This window comes from Rhamphochromis longiceps, linkage group LG9 (assembly GCF_057381845.1).
Source record: "Rhamphochromis longiceps isolate RC_006_pf linkage group LG9, R_longiceps_female_GT1.1, whole genome shotgun sequence".
NCBI classification, from domain to species: Eukaryota; Metazoa; Chordata; class Actinopteri; order Cichliformes; family Cichlidae; genus Rhamphochromis; species Rhamphochromis longiceps.
In genome coordinates, this window is record NC_140565.1 from 22,283,402 (window position 1) to 22,304,722 (window position 21,321).

Here is a 21,321-nt window from a genome sequence, read left to right on the forward strand (position 1 = left end):
CACAGACACTAACGAAGGTAAAAATAAAAGGAGGTAAAGCTATCTTCTAGCCCTAATCTAAAAGAGAGGGAGTCAAAGACAGCAGACATGGAAAGAGAGAGGGTGGGGGAAACAAAGGGGGTTTTGTTCAGCAGTGCTAAGGTGAGTGGCTGTTAGGGCACCAGCTCTGAAGTGAAAGAAATGAGAAACAGAGCGAGAAAAAAGTTCACAAGGATCATTCAACAGACTCGTGTGTAGCTAGGAAACCAAGCTGACCTTGATGTCAGGGGTAACTACAGACTGTGTTAACATCTCAGCAACAGTGGTTTGGATGGGGACGTCAAAAGTGAATTATTCTAAGACAGGGTGAAAAAGATGAATTGAAATAAAAAAAGGGTATTCATTTTGCTTTAATCAGCTTTTTGATGGAACATAAGAGTATGGAGGATGGTGTAGGCCGCTCCCTCTGGGTTGGAAAAAGGACACCAACTCTGAAGTGGCAAAACTGCAGTTCTTCTAACGGCCACTTGAGGCTGGATCCAAAAGCGAGTCATCTTCAGCTCTTAAACGAACAGCATACTCAAAAAACTATTTATGGTCTCTGTAGCCAGTGTTACTCTTTACAACCGATGAGGTAAGGATGACTTTTTATAACCCACCCTTTTGGATTTGGTCTTCTGAGCATTTTTAATGCAGATTTATTGCATGCTATGAGGTAGAGCCCATCCCAGAAGTTTGTGCTTCTGTTTTGATTACTCAAATTCTTTTACTACTATTAACTAATTAGCAGACTGCAATTCATGACCCCTGCTTGATAACCAGGTGTGCTAGTGTTAGACGTTAACTTACTACCCTGTCAGCCAAAACTTCAGAAACCAGTTGATGACATCATCCCCATTTTAATATGCAGTCTGTGGATGTAACCTCTGAATGTTTCATGAAAAGGGTCAATTAAGTGAGTGTGTGAACATCAAACACCGGATTACAAAATCCCATCCCACTAGGTGATGCAAATAGCATGTCTTTTTGTTTTAAGCATTCAAAAAGTGTCTGGAGACTAACTTGTCAGGCTGCTCTCCTTGAAAGCCACTTTTCCCTTCCGTCTCGCTCTCTGGAGAAAAAGCAATGGCTCTTTTAGGCTAGAAGAGTTGTTGCCACACTGCAGTGACAACATCCTTCCTTGATCTGCTCATTCCGTTTTTCAGGATGTTAAAATGCATGGCCATACAGAACTTTGTCTTTTATGTTTTCCTACTCTCGCATTCTGCCTTTTACTTTCTCCATTCATGCACTCTTCTGTTGCCCTTATTTGCCCCCCCCCCCCCGCCCAAAAAACCCCGCACACACATACACATGCTTTCGTCTATTCTCTCCGGCTTGTCTCTCCATTTCTTTCCTCGGGCCTAAATTTGCAGCTCAGCTCAATGCATGAAAATGCATGAAATCTGAAACACTTTTATCTTTTCCCAGAAAAGTGAAGCATGATCGGGTCCCTGTGTGCATGTGTCCCTGTGTATTTTTGAGCGCGTGTGGCCACCATGCTTAGGAAGTAGAGTGGTTTTCTCTTAATTTTTTGTCTGCTGACCTCTGATCTCATAGTAGCACCACACTTTTTCTTTGTAAATAGGATATATTCAGACATTTACAACCATATACCCACCAATCCTGCTATGACCAATGCAATTATAATGTTAACAGCTGTAATAATGTAGTTCCATGCTGCAAGGTGTCATTAATGCTCCACAAACACAAACCAGTCAGGTTTTTACACTGAACAAAGAAATAATTATATTGAAAGTAAATGTAAGTTGTGCATAAGTAATTTTAATTACTTCACAATTTCCTGGTAATTTAGTGGAAAAACAAATAATATTTTCTGAGCTTACAATGTAAGTACTTTCTGGGGTGAGGGCTGTATTATGGAGTGTTTTACTAGAAGGGAGACACATATTATACTGTAAGTAATCTTAAGTACAACATAAGTTAAAAAGGATGATTAAATAATAAAAAATTCATCAACATAATGAAGATTAATTAACAATGTAACAAAATAAAGCTGTAAAAAGGCTAAATTAATCCACTTAATAATAAGGCTTGTGCCCTGAAAAGTACAGCGTATTTTCTGTAAAATTACCAGGAAATTATGCAATACTTAAGTAACTGTAACTGCATAAGTAATTTTAATTACTTCAATTTACTTACATACTTAAATTTTGCTTCCTGTAAAAATCTGACTTGTTATACCTTTATTCTAAATTACCTGCCTTTAAGAATTTGCATTTCAATATAATTACATCGTAATTTGAATTACAGGGGAATTAAGCCCTTAAACCCCAGCCATATAATTATAAATATTGTAAATATTTCAGTGCATTCAACCACAACCACAGAGGATTAGATGGTATGTGATGAGTCTGAAAAATGTTTATGATTATATCAAGAATAAATTCAACAAGAGATCAAAGCTCAGGGGAATGAGATGAACGAGTCTGGGTCGCTGTGACCCTGATTAGTCTCTCTCCATCTCTCTCTCTCTAAATCACAATGACGCATGCAAGCAAACAAATGCAGATTTTGTGCAGAAAAACAGAAACATGGAGGAGCGGCTCACACCAGATGATGCATGAAGTTTGACACATTAGAGGTGGGGCTGTTGTAAACAGTCCTACCTGAAGGAAGTGGCAAGTGCGTCCCTGCTCGGCTTTCACCAGAGCTTTGTCTAGGTTGACTGAGGCCTTCTGGTAGACTTCTCTTGCTCTGCTCACCGTCAGAGTAGAAGACCATGAGCTCTTCTTCAGCTGAACTTGGGCATCGAGTGCACTCATCAGCGGCAGCCCTCCACCGCTGCCCCCCGAACACGTTGAGCACTTCACATCGTTGTTGCTACGTGACGTCTTGAGAGACTGGGCGCTGATAGTGTTATAGGACTCCATGAAATACTGCGACTGGGATTTTTCTGGATGACGCCCCATAGTCATGACCCCAGAGGGCAGGCCTCCACTGTTGCTCGCATGTTGATGATGGTAGAGGCACACTTCCCGGTCAAGCGTGTCATCTGAGCTCCAGTAGCCTGAGATGGCAGAGCGCATCTTAGGCTCCGACTTGGAGCGGTCTTTGCTCTTACTGCGCTTGCTGTGCTTTAAGGTGCCAGAGGATGATGGTGGATCATCAGGACTGGATTTGCTGCCATTCATCCTCCCACTTCCTCCTCCACCAGACCCTGAGGGCCCCTCCAGGGAGTGTGACTTGGTGAAAAGCTTCTGGACAGAGTGAACAAGGTGGCGGATTCGACCGGGGCTGTCACTGCGTTGATGCTCCACAGCAGTGCGCTTATACTGCAGTGTGTGGTAGCCTTCACGCCGCAATGGTGCCTGGCTCTCAAACTGCTCTAGCAGGTTAGAGGGGATGCGATTGTTGTTTCCTCCTCCACCTCCCTTACTGCTCGGCCCGGTGTAAGGCACCAAAGCACCACACTCCTCCTTTAGCTCATGGTGAGAGCTGTACTGTCTGCGAGGGAAAGTGCAGCTGGCCAGATCAGGATAGGTACTGCACTCAGACTGGAAGGAGTTCCTTTGGGTATAGCAAGGGTGGTCAGCAGGATGAGCATCCCCAGAGTTTAGGAAGTAGGACCGACGATCTGAGTGTCCCAGGGTCATCGAGTCGTAAGAAGGGTCGCAGGTCACTGTGTGATGGTGACTGCGACTGCTGGACAGACCTTTCATTGTCATCGTGGCCAGGTCTTCAACTGCTGCTGCAGGAAGTCTGCAAAGGCCCAGAAACTAGCTCTGCAAAGAAATACACAGCCATGGGGAAGAACAGACAAACAAACAAGAACAGAGAGAGACAGAAAACAGAATTATAAATATCTATTTGCATACACTTAAAAGCTCAATTTAATGTTTTCATCCGATTTTATTTGAGGAAGATGATTTTTGGCCGTCCTTCACAGCTGAGAAAATCTGATGTTGACAGGCCTTGGACCTATTCTTGCCTCAAAGTCTTTGATTTTTGCCCTTCAAAACTTCAAAAGGAGGATTTCTAAATATAGCAGCCATTTGGCATGTTGTCCCAGACACCCAGATCTGTCCTCAAGCCTCTTCCTCCATTTCTCTGTTTAGTCTACTACATTTCAGTGAACAAAAAAATGACAGTGAATCAAGGAAACAGAGAGAACTAAAGCAAGAAAAGGTAGCAAGGAGAGATCAAATCTATTTCAAGTGTGTGCTAAATTTGTTCAAGGCTACTGTAAAATGAAACTTCAATGGAAGTCAAAGATACAAGAAATCAGGGATGGTAATGCAGCGACTTTACCACAACTGTCCCCTGTCTCACAAATTTAATCCAGTGCTTTCATGTTTGGGTAGCACTAAAACAAAAAAGAAAACATATCTAGTTTTGTTTTACAGCTTACCTGCTCGCTGAGTAAATATGCACATCCCCACACCCACAAATACAATCAGTGATCACATACCCCCTCTATACCTCTAGGTCTTCTAGGGGGGAAACCAATTGGCCAGTAAAACCCAGCTGACAGCTTCTGGGCTGGTTGAGGCGACTGCAATAAACGGCCTTGCCCTTACAGGGTGACTACAAAAGAGCGGCATACATCAGCATCCTTAAAGTGCCTTCCTTACCCATGTGGGGCTGTGGCTGGCTGGTCGGTGAATCCACACTGTTTCCAGTGGACTGGAGGTATAGCTAACAAGACAATAATCGGAGCCCACGCACCTCAGGGTAGCACAGCGACAGCAGTGAGGCTTAGCCTCAGCAGGCAATTCATTACACTGATTTACAATGCAGTACCAAAGGCCACTAAGGTATATTTTATTTTTAAAAAATGGGAAAAAAAGGGTTGGGAGTTAGGGTGGGAGAAATGAACATAGGACAAAAAAAATGATGGAGAAGCAGAATTAAATATCATGGCAAGCGTTTACTTCCCTTGAGGACATGGTGTTGGGTGCATGTGAGGTGCAGTTAAGTGAATGGCTGTACTGTTGAAAGATTTATTATTTTCTTTGACTGTAAACTAGGTGCTACATTAATTGAAAAACTAGGGGAATAATTCATGCAATTTCCTTGTCTCCGCTAAACCAGAGGATTAAATCATTCAGGGAGAGAATTAAGCAAATAGATTTCTCTTATTGTATGAGTGAAAATGGAAAATCCACAGTGGTCAGTCCCCACCCCCACCCACCATCCGCAACGCACTCACAAGAGTGAATTCACATGCGGCACCCACCGCATACAACAAAGACGTGCACAGTGTCCGCTTCTTGCAGAGCACTTAAAAAGTGGGCTGTGTCCAACTAAAGGTATTCATTGCAGTTGACAGAGATCTCTTCTGTTGGCCACTGAAGCACAGAATGTGACCTAAATAAAAGGCCCTCGCGGTGATCCACAGCAGCGTGTTTGTGGCACAGCTGTCTGCAGAGCTGCGCTAAAGCTGAAAAGCTGAAGTTGGGTCATGTTGGCTATCTGCCTGCTAGCAACAAATACCCATGCGCACACACACACGCACACAGACACACACAAATGCGTTAACCTGACAGACTGCATATACATGCAGAATTTTGATGCTGCTCGCTCGTAAAGAGCAGTTTATCAACAACACAAAGGACCTGGTTGTAACGGGTTTGTCAGGTATGGCCTTCAGTTATAAGCGCTCAAAGACACCTGTGGTTATGTATTATGCTGTATGTCCACTGGAGGTGACTGACCCAGTTAAGTCTACCTGTCTGGGTAACCAACCACAATTTTGTGTGCCAGGAGTTAATTATAGTGTCAACTGAACTGTGGAATAGGGGTCTTTATGGCCACACGGTTTCATAGCACATGTAGCTTCGCTTTTATTTTTGCACACACTAAAAGACGGTAGTAACCAAAGTGCAAGCTCCTTCATCACTCCTCACAGTGTGCAAATATTACATAATAGATGTTCTGCTGCTCTAATTACAGGACCAGTAATCATCAATATGTAAAGAAACGTAAAGCTTGATGAAGGCTTAGCTATGAGTGTAGAGCTGCTGCTTTGGGTCTTCCAGTGAGAAGGGGTGCTTAAAATCATGGCTTCCACAGTACGAAAAGCAACAAGCAAACAAAAGAACATCAAGAAATTTGAGAGAACTTGTTCCTTCTACTTTGTGTAAACAGCCTCTAAAAACCACAGAGAGTTCATTGCATTTAAAGTGATTGCTGAACAGCAAGGTGTGCAAACAAAATGCAGGAGTAGATAAAACAAGCCAGGCTATGAATGTTAATGCTCATTAACACCTGTGCTTCATCAGCACAGCGGGAAAAAAATCTATTTGGATGCCAGCTTTCTTTGGGGTTAGATGAGATGAATGTAAAATAGATTTTTCCTCATCATCTAACAGCGTAAGCAGGCAAGGACGCAGCGTCACAGTGGCAAAATCTACTCTTAATCTTCTTCTACCTCACCATTAGTGAGTCACACTTAAACAAATAAAAAAAAAGTGGCATGGAAATGCAAAGCAGCACTGACTTACAGCACACCATCTTAGGAAGTGTTGGAATCAATAAGCATTAGAGTGAGAAGACTACTGCAGCTTCTGCTGGTGAAAAAATACAAAGCCGCTGTACAGACAGCAGACAGTCTATCTTCCTCAATCAACACTGAAAACTAGTTGCTGGAGCTCGGGGTTTAGAGAGCCTCCATGAAGCCTTTAGAGGCTGCAAGGCTACAGAAAGTCTTCACTTCTCTCTTGAGCCTGGGTAATGCTGTCTCCAAAGAAAAAAAAGAACATTACCAATCTCCTCTTCACAGGAGATCAAATCACCACAGCAAATCTGGCTCATACGTGTGTGTTTGTGTGTGTGCGTCTATGTGTCTGTGCTTGTTTCTAATCAAAAGAAAGGGTTCAGCGCTTTACCTCCAGTTTCCAGGTCCAGTAAAGTTCTCCTTCGATCGTGCAAATGTTTGCAGTTAGGCATACTGCATAATATTACTGACCAGACAGGACGTAAAGGTGAAGATGCTATAGACACAAAGGATATATTTTTTTATTGCTTTCCATGTGTAAGACATAAAAGGGCAATAAGTCTTTACCCATGTGATTCTCAACCGCAATGTATGTCTGTGTAGGTTCTCAGTCATCCAGGTCATGGTAATCTAAGGAGCTTGGAAAGAAAAGCAGTGGGACTTCTTTAAGTTTCTTGAAGACGCTTCACTCTCATCCAAGAAGCTTCATCAGTTCTAAGACCAAATGGTGGAGAGACCCAGGTATGTAAGCCCTAGTAGGAGTTGTCCCTTATGACGATGGTTGACCCACTATTGATTATGTGACTCATTACATGAGACAACGTGTGAAAAAGTGTAACGCTGACCCTAGATGTGTCAGTTGATCCCAATTACTGCAGTGTACATGCTTCTCAAAAAGACAAATATTTACTCCTACATGCCAAATGATTCAGAATTCAATATGTTTATGACAAAATAGGCAAATAAGAGTTTCTTGACATTTCAAATAAGACATATTTGTCTCCCAATACTTTGATTACCTGCATGCATACTTACATGTTGCAAAGGTAAGGCGATACTGTACACTGCGCTCTGGATTTTCATAAAAATTTGAATGCAAAATACGTATTTGTTTTGGTTTAATGGGCTATCCTGCTCTGCTCTTTTTTCAGGTCAGTATTCGTGCACGTATGACCTGGTGTGCCTACATATGAAGCCATGCGAATAGCTTTGGTTTCATTTCTCTGGTTTTAACATATGTTTCTGAGCTCTGAGACTTGTGCTGCCACTGCACTTCACCAGCAGACAAAAGGCTGTGATGCCTCTAGAGATGACATTTGAAAAGCTTAACTTTAATGTCAAGCAATTTAAAATAAAGTGTCTCTCTGTAAATAAAGCTCTGGTTAATTTGAACGATCCATAGATCTTGCTGGAGTTTTTAAACCGAAACACAACATACATGGGGGCGATCGTGGCTCAAGAGTTGGGCGTTCGCCTTGTAATCGGAAGGTTGCCGGTTCGAGCCCTGGCTTGGACAGTCTCGGTCGTTGTGTCCATTAAACAGCATAAAAAGACTACAGAGGCTCATAGATGAACAATGTAATTACAGTAATGCTTTTCTGAGTGAACAGATCAACAATGAAACGGAAAGTAAAATGCTGCCTGCAAAATATCGAGTATTTTAAAAAGTACTAAATTCTCTACCTTGCCTCAAATACAAATACATACAAGGTTTATTGAGAAATTCTGTCGAGCCACTTTAGCCACACACTAACAACTTCAACAAAACTCACCCACATTTTTAAATATACTTGAAAGACACCCATGAGAGAGCTGCAGCTGGCAGTGAAACAACAGTGACAGAGAGGATATTCTCATCCTGAATGTGCAAACAGTGTCTTAGAAAAAAACAAAATCCCACAGAGAACAATGTTGTAGAACATTTTTAAGACAGCCAGGGACCCAAAAAAAAAATTGAGGAAAATGGTATTTTTTTTTCTGCGATTATGTAAAAGTGGCTTTTAGGAATGCCAGGAGAGGCTGGGTACCACTAACTTTAATGTCTTGCTGTTAAAATGGCTCTTAAATGATAGATGACTGCACCAAGACAACACTCTGAACAAAAGCTACACATGATTGCTTCTGGTTTATGAGATATTCTTCATTAAACGTATGTCTGCACAAGCAATATCAGACATGATAGGAGTCACACAAAAAGGTAACTTGACAGAAATAGCACACTTTCAGCATGCCATCTCATTTCCAACCCAGAACACTTGATGTTACACCAAAAGATAAGGAGGCAGTATATCTTTACCATATAAATGACAGCTTACGCAACGTGTTTCCACCGTAATTTGTGATTGTTAGTGGGCTTTATTCAAAACACTTAAGAATGAAATATGCTGCTGGCATCCTATCAAAACATTTTAAATAACTTGACAAATAAACACATATTTAAGGCACAGCTTTAAAGCGTTTTTTTTCTTTTGCTTAGCCAAACAGATTCTTCTACCTTCTGATCGAGGTAGTTTCACCTGACGCATAATAAGCGTGTTTCCTTTCACTGTATTGGCTGCATTATAAACCTGCATGCCGTCATGGATGGATTGATGTTCCTGGTTTCCACAAGACAGCTCCTTTGTCACAACCAAACTAATTAGGCTGACTGTCAGGGCTCCCTCTGACAAATGGAGTGACTGTGTTGAGTTATAGCTCAGGACCCATCAGAGACAAATTCCTCTGCTGATGAGGTCTATTTGATGAAGGTAAACAAATTAACGCATGCATTAACTTTAGAAAAAGCCTGGTGTTGTTGGTGTCAGGCAGAGCTGTCATTGCAGGATGTTTAAAGAAATTCAATAACACAAGCTAATGTACACAATGCCCCAACGGAGGCAACCACGCAAGCGATTCAGAGGTCATTTTAATGTTATGTCAGGGACTGTGGATTGTGCGAGTGCATTTCTGTGTAATTTTTTGATTTGCTCATTTATATTTAATTCAACCTTTCTTCTATTTCTGAGATTTTGGAGGAACTTTAATGTTAACGGTAGCAAACTTTAAAGTCGACTTCTGTTAAAGGTGCTATAAAAATATAATAATAGTTGTTTTTCAAAGTTTAATCCTTGAATTTTTAACACTTTAAAGCCTGAACAACGTAATAGTTGCCAAAATGTTTAATTTGTTGAGAATTATTTGCGATTTATCTTTGGGTTATATGTGGGAAAAACTACACTTATACTGTGCAGCAGGGTGTTGTTCAACAGCTTTGTCCTGCAACTGTTACTCTCTTATTCTAAGTGAATTTCATCTGTTAAACATTATGAACAGAAACAACAAAAAAGATATAATATAACAATAGAAAAGTACTGTAAAGCTCCCATGCTGAACAGGATTCTTGACATTTCTCTTAAATAATGTATTCATTCAGGAAGCTTTTGGTCTTTAAAGAAAAGGGACTCGAGTAGCTCTGACACTGCTTTGCCTCCATAACGAAAGGCCATGACTCTGCTGAGATTGCAGTTGTATGGCTTCAGGTTGAATATATCATGGATATACTGTAAGAATAAAGGACAAAGATGCAGCTTCTAGATGCCACTTTCTTTTTAAAGGGTACGTTTGTAGTCAGATATGATAAAATCAGTTTTATAAGGCAGTCATGTGATCTGTAAGGGTACTTCTTCAGCTTGCTATTTGTAATTTTAACAACTTTAACAACCCCAATCTATTTTTTTAAGATCTCTACTATAAACTATCTTCTATGATGACTGTAGCATGTGTGTATATATGTAACTCTGTATGTACCCCATCTCCTCCTTAAGGGTGGGCCAATCTGAATGAAACTTGCACAAACACAGAGCAGATATTAACATCTTTATCTTTTAAAACACGTGTTATAAATTCTATTTAAATGAGTTATAAATAGATTTATAATATAAACGAATTAAAATATAAATGATTTACTATTAAATCAGCAGTTTAAGGTTAAATATTACTATGTATTATGTTTCTTAAATGTGTCTTTAACAATTAGAGGCTAAAAATGTAAGTTTATTTGGTGATTATCACTGGCTATACCAACATTATTATATTCCACGTAAACATTAAACCCAAGGTTTTGCTTTCCTTTAAAACTGAACAGATTTATGTCGCCTGACTTTGTAGCTTGTTAAGAAAAAATAGATATATATTATTGTTATATATATATGTATTCTCATTCATATATGAATTTTTTGTTAAGTGTTTAGAAACAAACAACTTTTGTCATCTGTTTTTTGTGGTTTGATGAAGACATAAAGAAGAACAAGATAAACTAACAATACAACTCTGCGCCACACACAAGCACAGTGAAAAAGCGCTGGGGGCCTGCCAAAAACTGCCCCGAGGGCAGGTTTTTCTAATAATAATACAACTCAGATTGTTTGAATATACGCAGTATATAAGCGCAATAAACCAACAGACTTATACACCAGCAATGGTAATTTATGAAATACCCTACAGGCTACATTATATCAGTGCAGCTGTCCTAAATAAAGCTGTCGGTAACACCAAAACTGCTGATGAAATATTTCCCTGATAAATTAAAACTTTAGTTTAGTAAAACAATATAGAATAGGCTATTAGGGTTCGGTCCAAAATCCTCAATGTAGACTAGAACATTAAACTTAATACAAAGCAACAACAGAGGTGCACAAACAAGAAGAACTGATTATGGGGAGTATGTGTGTTGCCCAAAGGCAATTTTAGAGGATAATAAGGCTATAAGAATAAAAGGTCACTTTGACCTGTTCCAAATAATCCACCTTCACAAACCTTGATATTATATTAGTGTGACAAATTACTATTTTCTTTCTCCTCCCTCTCTCAATTCTTTTTTTTAAATAAAGTTCAATAAAGCTATCCATAAAAAGCAGTCAAGGAAATTGGACAAGGGAGGACAGCATCGCCATGGAAACAAATGGATTTTCTGGTGGAAAACAATGTGTTTTCAGCTCAGCTAGTGACAACTCATATGTACCAACCGCTTTGGGATCATACATGCGGACAGCAACAGGAGTCACCATTTCTTGTGCTTTATATCTTCATGTGTCCCCAGGGCATGCAGGGAAACTGTGAAAAATGTGTGAACCTCAGACTTATCATCTACATTTAGAGGGAAGAATTTCTGAGTGGTGACAAAAACAGTTCTGACCTATTTATTTTTGTTCCTGAAGAAACGTCTAATTTAACATGATGAATGAATAAAAACCCAAATTATTTCACTTTTGTTTATGATTTTGCACTACAATGACCAAAACAGATCGTTTATTTATATATTTCTATGGCATGAAAAATGAAGAGCTTCAATCATTCTCCTTAATTTGCATTTTGCAACAATTCCTCTAAGTGGGACGCTGTAACATTCAAAAAGCTATTCCGAGCCTGCCAACGCACAAACTCATAAAGCAGAAGGTAAAAAGTATAGCCTGTGTCACACAATCTCACACAATAGTAATGTTTGTGCTTTTATTGTCTCTTAAGAGCTATGAAATCTGGGGCGCCTAATTCGGGACTACGTGGAAGTGGTGTAGTGATGACGGTGAAAGCTAAATCGAAACGTGGAGAGTCAGGATCTATGTGCATGTGCATCTGTGTGCATGTGCTACATAACTCTTTGTACCCTCATCCATCAAGCGCATGCATGACCCACATGTGAAAAAGTTGCTAATGCTGCTGATGTTAATGTATGCCTTGCAACTCTTTCCTCCTTGTGGCATTTTTGCTGTGTTAACACACTTGTAGCCAAACGCTGCTTCATTGTTACGGCTAATTTAAGTGATGCAAACGTTTCAGAGCAGCACATATAAACTGAAAAAGGGCATTTAAAACAAGCATTAAATGGGGGGTATATTAGACCGCCTTCTGATTTTTCTTCCTGTTATCCAACACTGTGATGCCGCATGGTGCGTGACTTCATTCATATTGTAAAAGCATTCGTGATGTGAAAAGGCATACAGACCCACATTCACTGCAGTAAAAATCAGGTTATGTGCATGCACTTTGCTTGTACAGTATGCACAGTATAGTCACTTGCTACTGTCGGGCAAGATTAGCATCACAGTATTGCCAGAGGCATGCACAGTGTCACGTGACTTTGAGCAACTGACTCTACAGTTAATTACATGTCAGAAAACAAAGCTGGAATAAAGTGCACATAGCTATGTGTTAATATGCTTTTAGCTAATATAGTACTCTGAACTTTTATTGTACGGGACTGATGCAAAAACAAAACTAATACACATGAGGCCTAATGCCAAACAATGACATGTGATTTGCCACTATTGTAATTCTATAATGAAATAACTTAAACAGATTAAAAAATCCAGGAAAAAAGCCCCTGCAAAAGCATTTTGTTATCAGCTGGCCTTTGTCACTACTCCAATATTCACTGCTCTTTGTGGATTTAGCCATCTGAATTCAACAATAAGCAGATGTTTCATGAGCTATTATGACTGATTTCCAACCCCTAGACACCATAAAGCTAGCATTAGATTCCTTCACCGACTCAGCATTATCATCTTAAATATAAATGAATGACTGCTAACCTTGATTTGACCTAGTAACAGTACCTAAGATGTAACCAATCAAACACAGGAATCAAACACAGGATGAAACTGGCTATTATTTTCATGCAATCTTTAAATAACACAAAATTAGTAAACTTCAATTTGTTTTGCAATAAGTTTAACAAAAATATAGTTCAGCAACACACCAAATAGAGATCCAATGTCCACAATGTCTGATTTAAAAATTCAAAAATGAATTAGGACATTAAATGTAAGTTTTAAATTTCCAGCCTATAAAATTTCCCTTCCTCTCCTTTCCCCTCTTTCTTACACACTGATGATTTTTATTTCACTGGGAAACAAAGCAGCTGTACATTTCCCTCACACATTTTTTGTGACAACACACAGAAACAGTTTACTTTTTTTTGTTGCTTCTGAAATTTCTTGCCACTTCAAAATATTAATACTTAATGTCAGCTCCTGTTCTGTAGCTATGTAGCTGCACAAGTACTGTGACTATAACTTTACATCTGCACAATGCAACACATCACACTGAAAGTAAAAAGGGATGTTGAGGCTGTAAGTGGGCCTTGAGATGTCATTATTTTCTTATTACGGTACAAAGCAAGTGTCTCCTTGCTGCCACTGGAAGCAAGGCCAGGATGCCGCACGGGAAAAGTTAACCCATTCAACACTAAAATGCATTAACCTGCCTATCAGATTTAATTGCTTATTAATTGAAGGTGTCAAAATGCTGCTCTGAATCTTTTAGTCCATCTTTAAGTCCTAACTGTGCAACGCCTCTAAGAAAAAGCTTGGCAATTTGTGTCTCTCCCTTGCAGTGGGTGGCATGTCACATCCAGGACACGTCAACAGATGCTTGACAGATCTGGGAGTGTGATCCAACTGAGCAAGAGGGGAGGATGGGGGGTCTAACCCACTGCCTATTCGTATGAGTGCTGGTGGATGCAAATCCAATGTGTCACATACATGCACAAGGCAAGCAATCGTAAAAACAGATACTAGCCAGTGAATAAACATGCTGGACACACACTCACACAGAGGCTAGGAGGCATTCTTCCAGCTCTCCCCTGCACACTGTGGAGAGTTGATCCTCAACCAAACATGCTGCCTGCACAGAGAGCAGGTGTCAGACCAGGTGAGTACTGTGCACTGACAGGTAGCATGTGACCTCGCATCAAAACCTGGCGGCACGGACAGGGCATGCAAATTCCCAACTAAATAGCATCCACAAGGCTCATGTCACCAAAAAAGCATCTCCTGCCAACTCAACCCTAGTCGAGACTCAGCAGCTGGCAGCTGCATAAGATAGTGGTCACCTTCATATGTCACTCTGTGCAGATGTTCAACAACATCTATAATCAATAACAAACTATTAGAACAGAACAGAACTGCACCATTTTTAAAGATGCACGATCTTATCCTCTTTGATAGAATTACTTGAGCCAATATCCTAAAAGCAAAATAACTCCCAGTTTAATAATTTGCGTGTTTTTTGTGCACATAGGGCCATCTTAATCAATATTTCTGCGTACGGAAACTTCCCTTTGCACGATTCAGGGATTTTTCAGGGTCACCTCTCTACTTGCTTCAATGAGATGCATTAAGCAATGTTCAGAATATTCTGCTCTGCTCACAATGTTCTTTTCCATTAAAGAAAGTTTCAATACAAGTAAGTGACTTGCAAATTTTAAAAAGTTATCTACTACTGCTAAACTTGAGCCAAACTACAATATTTAGTTTCAAGCGTGAGGCTGAATACCATCTATTTTCACAGATATCAGGACTACAGTATCATGTAAATCATATCACCTGATTATGCTTAGTCACTGAATTTGTTTTTTCATTTTTACAATGAGCTAAGAACACATTTATAGAAGTATTTCTTAAGTTGGTCCTTTACTGTCAAGGGTTTTTATTAGAAACAAAGCATTAAGTGTTGATAATGCTTTGCTGTTGAGTCTTTTATGAACAGCTAAATGAAGTGTGAAATGTGCAGTTCATTGAGCAAGTTAAATTAGCTTCCCATTTCATAAATTGCTTAGGTACCGACAGATAACAGCCTCCAACTTACCGGTACTGTATACTGAGGTAACAAACAAGCACATTAAACATCACTTACATTTCAGATGTTATCACGGGAGGAATCATTTTTGCAGGAAAAAGTTTAAATATGTCTTACTGTGAACTACAAAAGTGAGATGTTCAAGCTGGTTTCTACTTCTCTGTCTGACAGACAGTAGATTAAGGCTGATTTGCTGAAAGCTTCCAGAAAAGTTGTGATGCTGTGTAAAATGTAGATAAAAACATAATGCAATTAAATACAATAACATCTCTCAGTTTTTTTTCTTTGTACTATTTTCAATTAAGATTGTTGTCTAAATGAATTGCACCCTGTTTTTACTCAATGGGCTTGTATCCTTAATTTATTATGTGCACAGTGCTACTATTTAAATCATTTACTACTGATTTCTTACACTTAATCTCTCAACTAGTCTCTACTGCAGCCTACTTATGTAAGAAAAAAAGCAGCGAATCACGACTGAAGCCCCCTTGCAGAACAAATGTGCTACTTCTAATGAGACTTGAGCAGATAATCTCATCCTTGCTGTTTTCTGTTAATCTCTGAGTATCATTGACAAGCACATTTGAGTGAATGTGGCATGAAGAAAAGATCTCATTTACACACTGTTAGTGGTGTATGAAATATCCATCTGGATGTCCAGTCATTTACTCCCAAGCACTCTCCCTACTCATTGCCTTACTTATAACCTTTCCCAATTATTTGATGATTCTTCTTCCATCTTCTCCATATTCCCAACCCCAGGTGTTCATTCTGTTCTGCTGTGATTGCTAGTATCAGCATCATGGCTCTCCTCCCACTGGCCAAGATTGACTTCATCTAATTAGGTCCTCATTTGCCACATAATCTCCACAAACACAGTCTAAAGAAGCCTCTCGATGCTGGATACCAAATGTGTCATTTCCACAGGAAAACATCAAGATTTTAGCATTTTCAAAATTGTGAATTGAAAAGTGTAGCTGCACAGCAGGAATTCTTAGATATAGCCTCAGCCATCGACCCATTTCTGCTTCTGGCTACAGTTCCCCTCACTTCCTTTTCAGGCTTCCCTGGGATTCACAGTACTTTGGCTTTGAGTCTGTTGGTAAAGAACATTACTTCTTTTCAAATAGATTCATATGTTGACCCATGCCAATACAATGATATGTTTTCAAATGGTAAGCTGTGCTTGCTGTAAATCCAGCTTTTTGGCAGTATCCCCAGACCTTAGGGTTTATGGTTGGCTTGTGTACAAGAGCTGAGCCAAAAATGTCATCCCATGCATGATTCTGTATTAACCACTAAATGATGATGGACTAGTTCCTATCTAATTCAGCTGCAGAACACACTTTTTATACTGGAAAAATGAAAAAACACAAGTTTCTGAAAAATACTTCTTATTACATTATTGCACCGTTTCCCATCTAGCTACACTCAGTAACCCATAATGTAAAAAGTGGTAATTTGTTTGTTTGTTTTTTATCAATTTTGTGAAAACAAAAATATCAAAAACTATGGATTCTGTATTCAGAAACCTGTTTTAGTAATTTGTAGAAGCTCATTTGGCAGAAAGTGCACACCCACGGTTTCTTTGGTAAGTCTCCATAAACTCTGCATCTTTGTGGATCTTTCTGATCTTCCCAAACTCGTGTCAGATTGGATTAGGAGTCGTGATCATCAGGTCTCTCTAAAGATGTTTCTGTGGAGTTTAGGTCTAGGCTCCCATCAAGGACAACCAGAGACTTGTTTTGAAAGAAGGAAGAAGAAGGAATGAGTTCATGTAAATGTATATATACATGGCCAAGGCTCTTCTTGGCCATATACATGAACTCATTCCTCCTTGTTCTTCTTCCGGCCGCTTCCTTTAGAGGCCTCCACAGCAGAGATCATACATACATCTCATAGATGTCCTGCACCAGCCTCACATACTTCTCTGCCACTCCTGCCTTCAGGTTGAGTGTCATACCACTTCACCAATGTCAGGTTTTGGCACTGCGGCAGGTTTTTTGGATTTGGCTGCACTTATCCTTTCTTCACTTTTGACTTCTCTCCATGTCCCTGCTGCTTAGAAGCAAGCCCCATAGCATGATGCTACCACCAACATGCCTCACTTAAGTCACATCATTAGCAATTAGCTGTCATTAATTCATGTTTTCAGAATATGTTGGTTTGAGATCTGCCCAAAGAACTCAGCCTTTGACTCATCAGCCTAGAAAATCTTATTCTCTGCATGCCCAGTCACTGAGTTTGATTGGATGAGCTTCATGAAGGGTTTATTTGAATAAGATTCCTATTTGTTCCAAAGTTTTTCTCAATTCAATTATTGCTACTATAGTTAGCCCAAAACTTAATGGTTACACACATAAATCTATAGTTCATAAATTCTGCCCTGATCTATGCCATAGATGTTATGACTTAAGGTTTTTTTGGCTGACATGCAGTGTGGACTGTAAGAACATATATGAATAAACAGGTGTGTGTTTCTAAGGTTTGTCCAGTCCATTGGCTTTGTCATGCCAACCAAATTACAGACACATTTGATAAATGTGTCGACTGACTGCACGGAGAGTGATTTTTTAACATGTCTGGTGAATATAGAAAGCTAAAATTTTATGATTTTACAGCTTTAACTACTACATTTTCACTTAAATTGATATGTTAATATTAATAACAGAATTAACTGAAACAATTACTAAACAGGTCTGGGGTATATGAAGTTTTATATCACAAAACAAGTACTCTACTGAATATGGCTGATGTATCAGTAATACATTTTGTGTGCTCAACACAAACTGAAGTACTTTCTGGGCACAGCTACAGTTTTGCCAGATTGTTTGGTATTATTTATTATTAGTATTATTTTTAGGACATAAAATCCTTAGAACTGGGACTTGGTTATAATGCATGAGGCATACCACCGAGCACTAGGCGAGATCTTTGTTTGTATTTTACGCTATATAGTTGTGTTTTTAAGCACAAAAATGTCAAATTCATGAGCAGGATGGATCACAACATAAAGCAAAAGAAAATGATCAGGTGGGGTTGTTAATCTTAATGCTGGGATTAGCATTTTTATTGTTTCTCCTTAGAAATCCTTTGGCCTCCTGTCTGTTTGTTGTCTCCACCACATTGCTAGAGTGCTTATGCTGGCAGAGTAAACATGTTCAGCACTATTACGCATTTTCACACACCTTTTAAAAACTGTTTATCTCACCACCACCATCCACTCGGTAACAACTAGGGCTGCCACAAACGATTATTTTGATAGTCGACTAGTTACCGATTATTTTTGCGATTAGTCGACTAATCACATCATGCATCCATTGGACGTAAAACGTACGGCTTATTGCACCAGCAGCATCTGCTCTTATATAACTATCATTAGCTTACAGCTTTAAGATTTTAAGGTATGTGGTAACTAAAAATAAAGACAAGATGATAGTTTATTAAATTTTAATGAAATTTGCAGATTGTTTCGGTTTAATAAACTCCTTGCTATCTAAAATATAACAGGACACCGGAGTATTTTCCCCAGCATCTCACACTTCTGATAATCAGCTGTCTGCTTGACGTTTATTCAGCTGTGTAAAAACTATAAGTTTAATCTCAGCCAAACCGATTTACTCAGGAACAAATAAAATACTAAAAAAAAAGCCAAACAATAACATTTTGAAGTTATCTAAGTGACTTATATTAAATGTTTCACCTGAGTAGTGAAAGACGGCGGTGGGTTTGAAAACGATTTGCTGGGAGTCCGGTGTTCTCACAGGCTCTAGTGAGCCTTGCCCCCGGCTCGCTATCGAGCTAGTGGGTAACAGACGTCTCAGAAAACGTCGGAGCGCTTTTGAAAATATGCGGTGTCTTGATAAACTGAGCAGATATTTGAGGTTTACACGGCTACATTCTCACCTGAAAATATGTTAAACTTTATTTTGTGACCCAGAAAGAATAATAAGAGTAATATTAAAACTAAGTAGCTGCCGCCATTGTTGGAAACTGAGCTGGGCCGCGCTATGAATTCTGGGACACAGCTACTTCTTCGGGGTTTAACGGCAGCTGGCATCCTTGTACATGCAGTGCTGCCATCTTCTGTTTCAGTCCGTTATTACACTCTTAAATCCTACTACTTATTCCTGCGTCTTTTGTGATCTTACAAAGCTTCAAACGACGCGTTGACTATTAAATCGGTCGTCGACGATTTTGATAGTCGACTAATCATGGCAGCCCTATTAACAACTTATCATTACACAAAGAGGGAAAAAAAAAACTTTCATCCAGCAGCCCGAAAGAAACCTTTTTTCTTTTTTACCCATTCATCTCACCTACGCATCTTTCTATCACCCCCCTTCTTTCCTGCCACTCACCCCACAGCCACTCTGTGCTGTGTTTGTGTCTCTTTCTGTTTTTGCTGTCACTGATGGTAGGCTGTCAATCTTGACAGATGTGTTTCCACTAAGGATGCACTAAAAGGTTATATCTGCTGTGCAGAAGAGTGATTGCAAAAGGTCAAGCGTGAATTATGAATGTGCAGGTGCTTTGAGAAGGAGCTTTAATAAAGTTGATATTATATATGTTAAGGTGTTTCTTTATACTACTTTAGCCACTTTCTAAGTGGTCACTGGCCATGGTGCAATAATAAAGGTGCATCCAAAGCTGCTTATAGCAGCACTTTGTTCAATATAATGATTCAGTGGAGAACAAACATTTAAAATGTAACTCACCTTCTTTACTGCTTCATCTTCGGCATCTTTTCTCTCCTGTGCTTAATTCCACACCCCTTGTTGTCTGCGTATGCACATTTCTCCACCTTGAAGTGAATAAAAAGAGTCAGAATGAATTTATAACATATGAAAACACTCCTGTGGTGCTCTGCTGGCTAACGTGCTGGTCCCTGTGCCATGTGCTCATGCTGTGCTGCTGCTCTCTGCTCTTTTTCTAGGTTCACTTCAGACATACAACAAATAATGTAATAAAAAAATTAAATTAATGCACAAATCATTCCCCCTTTTTGTAGAACCAATAAGAAAACTCTAGTCTTCTTTGGACAGAGTGGTTGGCTTAAGACATTAAATGACTGTGTGCATAATCAACTAAGCCCCGTGTTGTTTGGCTGTAAAATCACAGCACTAACATGCTTGTTTTCAGCCTAAAACTCATCTTTTGGGGAGCTGTGTTTCAGGAAAGAGGGAGGAGATATGCAGAATTCATTTTAAGCCTATTTGTGCTTATTTAATCTAGTGCGTTAAATCCTTGAGGTGTTTTGAGGGAGGGTGAAAACAGTCTTTGTTTCAGGGTAACTACTCTCTAATATTGAAAAGCAGAGTGTGCAGATCACCTATACTGTTTTTCAGCTTCTGAAAAGTTTTAAAGAAAGGTTTATGTATGGAAAAAGAACAACAGTGAGATGTGTTTTTAGTAAATATTCCTTCCTTGTAATATCCTGTCAAACTAGAGTCACTATGCTTTTGAGAATCAACAAAGCTTTTGCAAATTAGGTTTCTAGAAAGCATCTCTTTTCTGATATTCCATGAAGGTGATGAAGAGGATGTGGCAGGTAGTTCATTGCGAGGGCATGGAACAGATGGTGGTCTGTCTGACGCTCGCCGGGTGGGACTTGGTTTGGACAGGCTGGACATACACCCACTCGCACAGACACAGGTCAGGGCGAGGGCACCAACACTCCAGGGGGCTTTAGGTCTGCTTTACATGACAAGGATGTGTGGATGCTCCAAACAGGGTGGTAATGAAAAGTTCATTAGAATTTGGTGCAGAAGTGGAATAAATCATATTCTCTTCATTGTGGTTTTTTGTGTTGGTTAATGACCAAGGGATTCACGAGCTTAAACAAATGCTAAGTAAGTGTATAAGGTCATTTTTGACTTGCCTGAATACAGAAAAGATTATTTCTACCATGCCAGACAGCTAAGTTAAACATGTAAATTAAATAACTTAGCAATATGATATTGCATGTATATAGCACATTTCATAACACAACACACAAACACACAATTAAATACAAGTCTGTGAGAATAAAAAAGGTTTTAAGTTTGTTTTTGAATAGACAGTTCTAACTGACCTCAGGGCAGCGGGCAGCTTCTTCCAACAAACTGGAGCACAACAACTGAAAGCATCCTCAGCACACTGAGATCTAATTCTAGGAGCAGCTAAAAGATGTGCACTTGATGACCTGAGAGGTCTGGTTGGTGTACACTGACCAATTCAGAGACCTACTG

At 39.5% G+C, this 21,321-nt stretch overlaps 1 protein-coding gene across 2 annotated transcripts in view; it reads right to left on the bottom strand.

The window, feature by feature from the left end:
• dlgap1b (discs, large (Drosophila) homolog-associated protein 1b) overlaps positions 1–21,321 on the bottom strand; it is a 93,733-nt gene that overhangs the window by 41,498 nt on the left and 30,914 nt on the right. For both annotated transcript variants that reach the window (XM_085418877.1, XM_085418878.1), the window contains exons 2-3: positions 19,810–19,895; positions 2,649–3,764 (exon numbers count right to left, since the gene is read on the bottom strand). In XM_085418877.1, coding sequence (XP_085275003.1) covers positions 2,649–3,707 — 1,059 coding nt within the window. In that variant the 5' untranslated portion in view covers positions 3,708–3,764; positions 19,810–19,895. The remainder of the gene's footprint in view (positions 1–2,648; positions 3,765–19,809; positions 19,896–21,321) is intronic.